This window comes from Microcebus murinus, chromosome 23, assembly GCF_040939455.1.
Source record: "Microcebus murinus isolate Inina chromosome 23, M.murinus_Inina_mat1.0, whole genome shotgun sequence".
Classification (NCBI taxonomy): domain Eukaryota; kingdom Metazoa; phylum Chordata; class Mammalia; order Primates; family Cheirogaleidae; genus Microcebus; species Microcebus murinus.
The window spans coordinates 23,701,734-23,713,879 of NC_134126.1; the positions used below are offsets into that span (position 1 = coordinate 23,701,734).

The 12,146-nt window shown below is 42.8% G+C and overlaps 2 protein-coding genes across 2 annotated transcripts in view; one reads left to right on the forward strand and one right to left on the reverse strand.

Moving 5' to 3' along the window:
* LOC105880548 (CD9 antigen-like) overlaps positions 1–4,004 on the reverse strand; it is a 29,015-nt gene extending 25,011 nt beyond the window's left edge. Inside the window, 3 exon segments of the mRNA XM_075996998.1 lie at positions 1,354–2,348; positions 3,128–3,194; positions 3,857–4,004. Of these exon segments, the coding sequence (XP_075853113.1) occupies positions 1,354–2,085 (732 nt within the window). The 5' untranslated portion in view covers positions 2,086–2,348; positions 3,128–3,194; positions 3,857–4,004.
* A 155-nt stretch (positions 4,005–4,159) lies between these two features.
* Positions 4,160–11,812, forward strand: SLC30A1 (solute carrier family 30 member 1). Its single transcript, XM_012781680.3, has 2 exons — positions 4,160–5,427; positions 7,048–11,812. Exons 1-2 carry the CDS (start codon positions 4,806–4,808, stop codon positions 7,950–7,952), a joined length of 1,527 nt encoding a protein of 508 aa, XP_012637134.1. The 5' UTR covers positions 4,160–4,805; the 3' UTR covers positions 7,953–11,812.
* The last annotated feature ends 334 nt before the right edge of the window (positions 11,813–12,146 follow it).

Sequence of the window (12,146 nt, forward strand, 5' to 3'; positions counted from 1 at the left end):
GCCCTTATGTTGCTAGAGATTTCAGTTCATATTTGTAATAATTATTCAAGTATGTTCCAAAAGACAGACAGAAAACCACCAAAACCTGATTTCCTCATCATTTTTGCTTTCAGATTGAACATTAGAAGTGATTTACTGTCAACCAAAGTCAAATACAACCTGGTTTTCACATGGTTTTGTTCCTGTCTTTCCAAGCAAGGTACAGCTTTATACACTCCTGATTTTGATCACCCAGATTCAGAGGGGTGTTTGTGTTTAGCAATTCTTACAAGAATCCTCCAAGATTCTTTTAAACTTTCATTGAGAGCAAGCAGACTCCAGAGTGCTTTGAGATTGCAAAGTTTGTGGTAAGCACTTGACTTTCATTCAAATTGGCAATCTCTTTCCAAAAGGAGCATTATTTTGTCATCTTTAAAGTATGCTGGGTTTAGTCAGTTTGGGTAGGAAGCAGACATCAGGAAGCTTCTCAACCAGTAGGATGAAAAGGCCAGGCCATCTTACTTAACCTGGGGCTACAATGACCAGGCGAGTTTGTGCATAATCCTATAGTTTGCCTTCATTTTAATCCATTCCTGGCTGTATTAACACTACACCAGGACAAGTAACTGAAAAAGGAAAAATTTGAGTCAAGTTACCAAAGTCTTTTGCCTATGCTAGGAGAAGGAAAGTTTGTTTGACTGAAATGTTTTACAGTTAGGTAAATGGTATTACTCTCTCTGGAGTGCATGATTTTAACTTTTCTACAACCCAGAAAATATGCTGCCCTCCCACCCCCAACCCCCTGCCAGGTTATGAGGGAATAATGCACATTGTCTGGGAAATGGCTTAAATGTGTACACAAAGTTGTTCTTAGAAGTGACAACTGAGTTCAGCCTAAGAGCCTGTTTTTACGTGGGTCTAAACATCTCCCAATTTAATCTGTTTAGTTATGGAAGGATCGCTACCCTGTTTGTGAAGCATTCCTGACTCTAGCATCTTATTGGTTCTCTTTTTTTTTGTTGTTGTTGTTGTCATATCTTTTATTATGTATCAAATTGTCATCAATATAAGTTACAACCTGATTAAATTTGATAGACATTTTTATCTACTTAAAGAAAAAAAAATTCTCTTTATGTACAGTATCTTCTGTCTAGAGTCTAGCAAATATAGTACCTTTCATTGTAGGACTTCTGCTTAACGTAACAAGCAAAAACAAACAAACAAAAAAATAAACCAAAAGCAAACCAGACCCCCTCAGCTACAAATATCAATATGGAATAAAGCATTAAAAGACAAGCCACACAATAACTTTTTTCGTTTAGAAATGCAGAATGAATACTAAATTTAGTGGCAAAAATCCAAAAAGAACCCAACTGTCCCTCTGGGGTAGACATCCCTGCTCAGGGACGCAAGCTGAGTCCGGACCATCTCTCAGTCTCTGCGGAGAGCACAGCACAGCAGCAAGCTGGAGATCATGCCAAAGCCCGTGAACACGGCAATGCTGATGCCCACTTTGCGGATCAAGCGGAATTTGTTCTGGAAGACATCTCTGATGGCCGTCGGGCAGGACTTCATGGTGATGCTGTAGAGGAAGCCCTTTTTGGGGCAGATGTCCGAGATAAACTGCTCCACGCCCCCAGTCAAACCGCAGCAGTCCAACGCGTAGTGGATGGCTTTCAGCGTTTCCCGGTGGGGCCCTTCGCCGGCTTTCAGCCTGTAGTAGGTGTCCCTGTACAAATCCTGGATCTCCCTAATCACCTGATCTTTGTGGGAAAACGCCCACTTGGCCGCAGCGATCTCCATGGCAAGTATCAGCAAAAGGAAGCTGAAGAACACGGTCAGCATGCACCGGGACTCCTGCATAGTGCCGAAGCAGCCCAGGAAGCCCACCAGGATCATGAGGACGCCGGCTCCGATCTGCATGTAAACTCCTCTGTAGAAGCTGGAATTATTATAGTTAGTTTCTTGATCGAAGATGCCCTTGGTCTGAGGGTCGAATCGGAGCCATAGTCCAACGGCAAGGACTACAAACCCCGTAAGGCAGAAGATCAAGTTAAATCCTAAGAGCACTAATTTGATGCACTTGGTGCCTGCTCCGAACAGCATGGTGCGGGCTAGACTGGCCTGGGCCGGACTGGTGCAGGACCGGGGTGCGAGGCCAGGATGGGCGGGACCTCGTGCAGGACAGACGTTCTGGTGGCTCTATTGGTTCTTCTTGGGTATCAAATTCTCACATTTGGAGACATCAACTTTTTAAATAAAGGGTCACAGCAGCCCCCAGAGGAGGTCAAACGATCTTCCAACTACCTCCTGGACGTTTCCATCAAGATATCTTGACCAAGTGGCTCCCCAATTTCTATTAGGAAGGGCTGGTTGGAAGGAAGTTGAAAGCTGTGTTTATATGTGATCAGAAAAATGTCAATTGCCCATATCAAAGGACAAGAGGCTATGGAAGTTGTAAAACTCACTGATCTACTCCTTAGCACTGTCAAAACCCAGACTTCACTTCAAATTAAGCATATTAAAAATGGAGCTCAATTTTTCCCTTAAAGCCAGCTCCTTGGCCCTTCCCTTCCCAACTTTCTCACCTGCTTAAGGCTGTATTGTCCTTATCAAGTTAGAAATTTAGTGACTGTCTTTGTTCTCCCTCCCGAAACCCAATTAATCATCAAATTCTACCAAGTTTTCCTTCATAATGTCTTGGAAACTTTCCTCTATTCTATTCCAGCAAAACAGAAACAGAAAGCAAGGATCTGGCTCTCCAGTCTGGGGAGATGAGAAATACACCAAATAAAAGGGGGGAAAATTATAGGAATAATAAGAATACTAAAACAATGCAAATAACATAGCTTCAAACAAGCCTTATAGGCAGATCTTAACAATGGCTGCCACTGTGTTATCTTGTAGCAATCTAGAGCAGCTGGGGTCCTTCCTCCTGTTCTGGGGCTGTGGTGAGGCCTTTGGAGTCCAGCTCAGGCCTCTCTGATGCTTCTAGCCACCACCCAACCTTAGATCATAAGCCTTTCCCTTCTGGATCAACTAATCTCCACCCATGGCACAGCACATATATACTCAACCTAAACCAGTGTTAGCACAATTTAGGAAGAGTCGTTCATAGTATTTTAACAATGTTATGATTATATTTTACCTCCACCTGGACGAAAGCTCATTCCCACTCCCCATAGCAACGAACACAGGATTCCACTGTTTGTAGTCTATAAATAAAATGTTACATCATAGAGCCTTAGAATTTCACAGCCAGAAGGAATCTGAAGAGTTTCATTTGTCCAACCCTTTATAAATGAAGAAACAGGTCTAGAGAGATTAGGGGACTCGCTCAAAGCCACACAGCTGATGAGTCACAAGGCAAGGACCAGAACCCAGGTTTCTCCTGCTTGAGGTCTGAACCCGAAATTCTCCTTTCAACCTCACTAGCATGGAAGAAAGAAAAAAAAATTAAAATAAATGTATATAAAAAATAAAAAAAAGAAATTGTCCTTAATCAGTGACAGAAATACCTGACCTTACACAAGGTCTCCTGGGGATGATGGTGATAGGGGTAATTTGCTTCACTAAAACATTTACAAAGCTTCATCTGAGCCACTGGCTAGACTGGAGGACTGCTCTGCTTGGTGTCGAGCAGAGTCACAAGTTAAGTGCGGCACTTGTTTATGAACCTGCCGGCCTAGTCTCAGGCTCCTGTGACAGGCGGGCGCACCCAAGGGCCCCGCACCGTGGGGCTCCCCCTCTCGACCCCTCCCTAGCCTCCGATCTGTCACACAGCCGCGCGGCGCGGCCCGCCCCCACGTGTACTAGGCTCCGAGGATCAAAGTCTGTTTGAGCCCGGCCGCGCAGGTGTTCTGGGGGCTATGATGACCTGCAGCGTGGGAGCCCGGTCTCCGCAGCGCCAGAAAGGCCCCCGGGCTGCCCCGCCTTCTCCCACTGCACGCGGCCCGCGCCCCCACGACGCCCGCCGCTGCACCCGGCCGCGGCCCCCTGGCCCACGCCCGGCTACTGGAGGAAAAGACCCCGCCCCCATCAGTTGGCGCCACGACCCCGCCCCCTCCCGCCCCTCCGAGCTTCCATCCAATAGCGAGCGCCGATAGGCGGGACGCGGCGGCTGTCGTGAGGGCGTTCTGACCTATGGGAAAGCGTACCGGGCCGGGTGGGCGGGGTTTCAAGGCCTTGTCACGCTCGGGTCCGTGTGAAAACGGGGGTTCCGAGTGCAAAGCAAAGTTTTTTTGTAAACCGTCTGCAAAGGCGGGGGGGCGAAGAAGGCGCCCGAGACCGGGCCGAGTGCAGCTGCCGTGGCCGCCGCCTTTTCAGCTCCTCAGCCGTCAGCTCCTCTGTCTAGTAGCAGCGGAGAAGACCAGCAAGGAGGGCTCTCAGATGCTCGGAGCCTTCTCCGCGCGGAGCTGCCGGTCGCCCTCGCCCGCCGCCCTCCTGTCCCTGCTCCCGCTCCGGCTCGCGGTGCCCCAGCTCCGGGAGCCCCTGCTCCCCGCCGCCGCCGCCCCGCTGTGGGTGTGGGGGCCGCTGGGGCCGAGCCGGGCCTCGGCGCCGCGTCCGAGCTCGGGCGCCTGAGGAGCTGCTCGCCGCGGCGCCGCCGGCTGGCCGAGGGCGCCCACAGGCGCGGGGCTCGGCGGCTTGACCCCGGGCTCGCCCCCGTGCGGCCGCGGGGGCCCTCAGCGGTTTCCCGAGCGGCCCGACTCCGGCGGTGAGAGCCCCGCGTCGCCCCCCTCCTCCGTCTCCGGGTCGCCGCCGCTCCGCGCCTCGCCGCCGCCTCCCGAGTCGCCGGGCCGCGCTCGGCGGGCCCCTCAGCCGCAGCCATGGGGTGCTGGGGTCGGAACCGGGGCCGGCTGCTGTGCATGCTGATGCTGACCTTCATGTTCATGGTGCTGGAGGTGGTGGTGAGCCGGGTGACCTCGTCGCTGGCGATGCTCTCCGACTCCTTCCACATGCTGTCGGACGTGCTGGCGCTGGTGGTGGCGCTGGTGGCCGAGCGCTTCGCCCGGCGGACCCACGCCACCCAGAAGAACACGTTCGGCTGGATCCGGGCCGAGGTGATGGGGGCTCTGGTTAACGCCATCTTCCTGACCGGCCTCTGCTTCGCCATCCTGCTGGAGGCCATCGAGCGCTTCATCGAGCCGCACGAGATGCAGCAGCCGCTGGTGGTCCTCGCGGTCGGCGTGGCCGGGCTGCTGGTCAACGTGCTGGGGCTCTGCCTCTTCCACCATCACAGCGGCTTCAGCCAGGACTCCGGCCACGGCCACTCGCACGGGGGGCACGGCCACAGCCACGGCCTCCCCAAGGGGGGCCGCCTCAAGAGCAACCGCGCGGGGTCCAGCGACATCAACGAGGCCCCGGGCGAGCCAGGGCCAGATCCGGAGGAGACCAACACCCTGGTGACCAGTGCTGGCAACTCTAACGGGCTGAAGCTGGACCCGGCAGGTGAGCAGAGAAAGTCGCCGCCGCAGGTGGTTGGGACTGGGGAGCCCGGACCCTCCTTGGCCCTCGGCGGGATGGCCCGCACGCCCCCTGGTGCCCGAGCCGGCCCGTGCCACCTCATTCGCGCTCCCTCCTGGTCCCTCCTGGTCCCTCCCGGCCCCTCCCGGTCCTGCACACGCCCCGCCACACTGGGAAATTGGGTCCCCCTTCACCCGGAGTGTAAGGAGTCGGGGTGGTGCCGGCGTGGTGGGATTTATGTAGGTGGGGTTTGTAAGTCTGGCCCTAGGAAAAGGGTCAGCAAGTGACCACGATCCCTATGCAGTCCTAGAGACTTTCCTAGTTATGGTTATAATAGGATCAAAAATCCTTCCCAATTCAATTCCTTGGCCCTTTTGGGAAATGGAGAAAATCCCCAATTGGTCCTTAGTTGTTGGGTGTTGGAAACATTGCTCTGCCAAAGTAGTTCTTATGCCCATTGAACAAGTTTCGTAATATCGCATTCGCAGCATATCAACCTTGGTTAAAGGTTTCTTTTATGAACTGCAATGTATGTTTCAGCTAATTGACCCCTAGTCCTGACAATCATAGATTTAGGATCTGTCTGGGCAAGTTTAATATTTACTTCGCTTAGGACTTTTCATAATCTTACCGAAATGAAAGTGATAATAATTTTTTTCATCTTATATTTTTCATGGATGCTTTTCATTCTAAACGTCAGTGCTGTTGAAGGAGATTTGGAAAATAAATGTTGAAAGGAGATGGGGAAGAATCAACCAATGTCCTACTACCCAAGCTCAGTGATGTTAACAATTTGATGTATTTCCTTTCATTTATATTTATTTACCATGTTATATCATACTACATAGACAATTTTCCTTTTCAAGTGCATGATATGTTAGTGAAATTCAAATTGTACGTTGAAAAGTTTAATGAGTGAAGTGAATTTCCTCTCACTCCACCCAGCAAGGTGTTACTCCAAAGAAAATGAAACTACTGTAGTGTGTAGTTCCTTTAGGAGGTCAATACTTTTGCTTTGAAAGCTACGGCAAGTAGTGATCATTTAGTTCCAACTTTTCTAATAGCCTTGTGATTGTTGATTTGTCAGTTTTTAAACTCCCTCTACCAAGAGACTTATATTCATGATAAAAGTTTAAAAGTTAAAACCGATTTTATTCTCAAGCAATTAACCTCGGTGACAAAGAGTGACTCGAGAGAGCCCAGTGTCAAATCAGGCATTTTATATTAGTAGACTTTTCCATAGCTGCATTCAATTTTGGGCGATAGAGTTCAATTTTATATTTTCTTTTGTATATGGCAAAAAGTATAGCAGAATGTTTACGGGACTGAGCCCTATAGAAAAGACAGACTTTTTTGGAGGGGTGTAGGAGAGAAGGTGGTTAGGAAAGTGGAAAAGCAATATCATAATGACTTAATTTAACCCTGGCTGTTATGTCCCGGATTGTTCCCAGAATGTCAATTTTTTATTAAGTTGCTTTGAGCACATATTTTTATTGTGCTTTATGAAAAAATTTTTTCCATCTTCACCACTTAGGTGGAATTAGACTAGGATGTTTATATAAACACTTTAAATGTAATTGATACAAAATTTTTATTTCTTTGTAGATCCAGAAAAATCCCCAAATAATGATCCAGTGGAAGTACAAGTGAATGGGAATCTTATCAGAGAACCTGACCGTGTGGAATTGGAAGAAGAAGACAGGGCTGGACAACTTAACATGCGTGGAGTTTTTCTGCATGTCCTTGGAGATGCCTTGGGTTCAGTCATTGTAGTAGTAAATGCCTTGGTCTTTTACTTTTCTTGGAAAGGTTGTTCTGAAGGGGATTTTTGTGTGAACCCATGTACCCCTGACCCCTGCAAAGCATTTGTAGAAGTAATTAATAGTACTCATGCACCAGTTTATGAGGCTGGTCCTTGCTGGGTACTATATTTAGATCCAACTCTCTGTATTGTAATGGTTTGTATACTTCTTTACACAACTTATCCATTACTTAAGGAATCTGCTCTTATCCTTCTACAAACTGTTCCTAAACAAATTGATATCAGAAATTTGATAAAAGAACTTCGAAATGTTGAAGGAGTTGAGGAAGTTCATGAATTACATGTTTGGCAACTTGCTGGGAGCAGAATCATTGCCACTGCTCACATAAAATGTGAAGATCCAACATCATACATGCAAGTGGCTAAAACCATTAAAGACGTTTTTCATAATCACGGAATTCACGCTACTACCATTCAGCCTGAATTTGCTAGTGTAGGCTCTAAATCAGGTGTAGTCCCGTGTGAACTTGCCTGCAGAACTCAGTGTGCTTTGAAGCAATGTTGTGGGGCACTGCCACAAGCCCTTTCTGGAAAGGATACAGAAAAGACCCCAGCAATTAGCATTTCTTGTTTAGAACTTAGTGACAATCTAGAGAAGAAGCCCAAGAGGACTAAAGTTGAAAACATCCCTGCTGTTGTGGTAGACATAAAGAAAATGCCAAACAACCAACCTGAATCATCTTTGTGAGTCTTGAAAAAGATGTGACTTTTTGCTTTAAACTGCAAGAGGAAAAAGACTCCATTGAAATTCTAAGTTTGCCAAGTAGTGTAATTGAAGTACTCGTCTGGTCACACAGTTTAATTCTATTTTTGTAAGAACATAATGGGACTGCATAATAGAGTTCTATATTACAACTTTGTGATTATTAGTACAGAGTACAGCTATGCTGTAACAGTTTTGGAAAGCCAGTTTTAACACTATGTTACATTTTTGTTTAAAGTAAGTATGAACCTTATATAACATAATGACATTTGATTTCCAGTTTTCCCATGATAAAAATTAGGGGGATAAATAAATTAAAATTGTTACTGGAATTTCTCTGCTTTTCTTTTCCCCCAATGTTATACTTTATTAGAATTATATTAATAATTGCTAGAACTCTTAAGATCATCAACAGTTTATTTCCTTTAACGTTTTAGGTAATATTTACGTGCCCTTTGAGATCATTCCATAGCATAATGGGAGCATATTTTAAGAGTGACTCGTGGCTATTAGTAGGAAAAGTTACTATTCTGTATTCTATATTGCTGAGTATTAGTCTGATGAACATGAGATAATTAACAAATTGAACTATAGTTTACACACAATACGGCATATGTGAAGTAAAAGCAGGGATGGAAGTTTACCAAACTAAATACTTAGATTATTGTATATCAATATTCAGACCACATTTCTAAGTTATTTTGAGAATTTCGACTCATTTTATCCTACCAAAGTTAGTCTAAAACATGGACATGTTCACCAGCATTACTTTGAAAGATTGGTATGGAAACATTGAGCTGAAAGTTTACTCGCAAAATATATAAATATTTTTAAGGCTGTTAACTTAGCATCTAATAATTACATGCTAAATGCAAGCTATTAATGTAGTCTTTTAAATTGTGTATGTTTAAAAAAAAAAAAACTTTTCAAAGTTAAAGTCATTTCATGGTGACCAATCATGAATGGATTTTAAAAAAGTTTTCCAAGCATGACCAACAATGCTTGTACTTTGCCAAGAGCAACTACCTTGAAAGAAAAAAATCAGGAAGTTAATGCAATTTGGATATTAAATTCTTAGAAAACAAAATTAATAATTAAAGCATTCTATAAGTCATCCTGTCTTGACATTGCTTGGATCTTCCAATAGTGGCTTATTTTGCAAGATGCCACCTATCTACACAGGAAATTGTTCTTGGCTATTTCATTATTGCTATAGATTTCAAATCCTACACAAATATTATTTAAGGATATTTAAGTTATATTTTTCTTGACAGGGGGGTTGTGCTTTGTGATGAGAATGTAGACTTTTGTCCTCAAAGGGATGGATATTAGCATCAGTTATCATGTATAGCTCTATTTTTCTAGAAACAAGGTATTCTGACTACTTCAGTAACTTTTATAGCTGACTACTTTTGGGATTGGCTACCTTTTGAGATTTGAAATAATTCATTGTTTAATGGGTCAAGAGATGAAAGTGTTGGAATTTGACAGTTACATTTTAAAGGGATGATCTTTGGGGTGTTTAGGGTTTTTTTCCTAGTATAAGCCTATTGCTGGCAATGGGCCTATTTAAAACAGCTGATTTTTCCAATGAGAATGTGGTAATTTTAGGAACATAGTTTGTAAGTTCACATTTACTATTATGGGCCAAAACCATAACCTGCCAGTTCTGCAATACATCTTGATCTTTTAATACTATCTGCTATTGTATAATTCAGTCCCTAAACTGATAGTTACCTTGAATTTTGCAAAAAGGTTTGGGATTTTTTTAAAACATCATTTGGGGGAATCTCATTATCTGGGTAGACGAGAAAAAGCTGTGAATTGTACTTATCATTGTACATTCCTGATTTAACACTTTATAGAACATTTTATTAAGATCTGAAAACGATGTTATGTAAACATTTCGGCAATGATACAATAGATAACTGGTTAAATATATTACATTCATTGGGGTTTTCTTTACAAATACTCTATTTTGGGTCTGTTTTAAAGGAGGTATAACATCTAAATATAAGACATAAACTGAATGAGGATTTTAAAAAATGGTATATAAGCATGGGACAAGGGCTATGGTTTGTTTTTTTTCAAAGTGCTTTGAAGATAACAGCCTTTAGGCTTTAGTTATTTCACTTTTCATAATTTTAAGTAGCTTATATATAACAAAGTGGTACCATAAAATTTTCTTTTTTCAAAGGACTTTGTCATAGCAAAATCAGTGAGCACTGACTCACCTTTTGAGTTTTAGTGGAGAATTTATTTATTTCTTTACAATGCACTTTCTAACCCATTTTAGCTATATTAGCATAATCTTAAAAAACAAAAAAGACATGCTTTATATTTAAATATTGTTGGGGTTTAAGTGTCAGTTCCAAAATAGTTTATTCCTTTCTGAAAGAAAATGAGGGAAATACCCTGAATTATTAGACAACTTAAAACCCAATATTTAAATATGCTGTTTTATAACACTGCATCAGTTTTAGGAGTTGCATCTCTCCTGCTGGCTCTTTTATATTTGAGCAAGACCAGTGTAGAATATGTGTTTAGAAACTTGTCTGTGGTGTGAGTTTAGTGAAAAGGAGGTGCTGCATGTGCCTGAATTAAAACAATCAGAATCTTTCCCAAGCCAAGTGCAGCCTTAGTGATGAGAGATTTGATTCTCCATTGTCACTATTTAGCTTGGATGATTGTTTAGTTTTTTCTGAAGGGTACCTGCATTGTGAAAACATGGACTCGGAACCTAAAAAGCAAAATCCTCAAGAACCTTGCTATGTGTGTTTTAATGTTTTAGAAAACAATATGTTGAACAGCTAAGGTATGTAATTTGAATAGGAAAAATTTCCATCAAGTGCACCTTGGAAAATCAGTAGGTAGAAGGCTATGTTAAAATGTTTGTGTCTTGTTAACATCCTCAGTTAATTATGAATTTTTGAAAGTTTTGAGGGAAAAGACCTATGGAATCTAATGTGAAATATTTAGTAGGTTAACTGGTATTGAGTTGAAGATTTTTACTGTTTATAAGCAGATAGCATTTGAATGATAAAAATGTCATTAACCTGCTGTCTTAAGATGTTCACACAGAGAGTAATTCTACAATATAAAAATATTTATTTTAATACTGAGTTTCAGTTAAGTCATAAAACAGTGTTAAAACTCTTGGGAAGGTAGAGGGATTTTTGTTGTTTTTTAAATTGAAACCATGTCATACAGTGTTTCACCATCTATGAAATGGGAATTGTAATAGCACTATTTTGATGTAGCTCTACCAATATTATGTGGTGATGCTATTTTGTTTTACTAACAAGCTCTGGAATATTTAGCAGTCATTTTCACTGGCACAAGAGCCTTTTGTATGTTATTCAATTTAAACTTTTAAACCAAAAATTTTATGGTCCAGTGTCTTTGGCAAAAAGATGCTGGAGGGAATGTAACATACAATTAATGTGTGGTTATATATAAAAAAAGACACAAATTGCCATGTTATGGTTCTGCCTTGAAACAGCACAATGAAGTATATCAGTGTATTCTGTGATTCTTTATGAAACTTCCATATTGTGTTGTTTTTGTGTCTGCTGTGGCCTGTCCTTTGGACCAGATGTGGCACAATTAAATGCAGTTATCATCTCATTAAATGCAGATGCAGATCAAATGTCTTGAGTGCTGCAACATTTTACTTAACTTTTTGTATGTTTTATGACTGTGTGTTATTTTCCAAAGCTGTTCCTACCTCACCATGAGGCTTTATGGATTGTTATGTATTATAAATGTTCTATATGAGACAGACTACTGTGTTTCTTCTCATTTATTAAAAGTTAAGTAGAAAAATAAACTAATTTTAATATCTACTTCGTTTGTGCATGTGGCCTCCACTCCTATACTAGGCTGGGTTATGTAGAAGAGGGTTGGATTTCATGTATTGAGAGGGAAATTGCAGTTTGACACAAATGTTACTAGTGTGCAGAGTGACTGGGTTACAAGACAGTGGTGTAGAAAAAAACAAATAGAAGTTGAAAGGGTAACACTGCAAAGGCTCACTAATACAAAATACTCAATGGCTATGAAATGTTTTTTGATTATAAGGATTGAGCTTATAGATTATGTAGTTATGGTTAACCTGCTTGTGATATGATTTTATGTATGCATATATATGTATAATACATATAGGTTTTTGTCCATCAT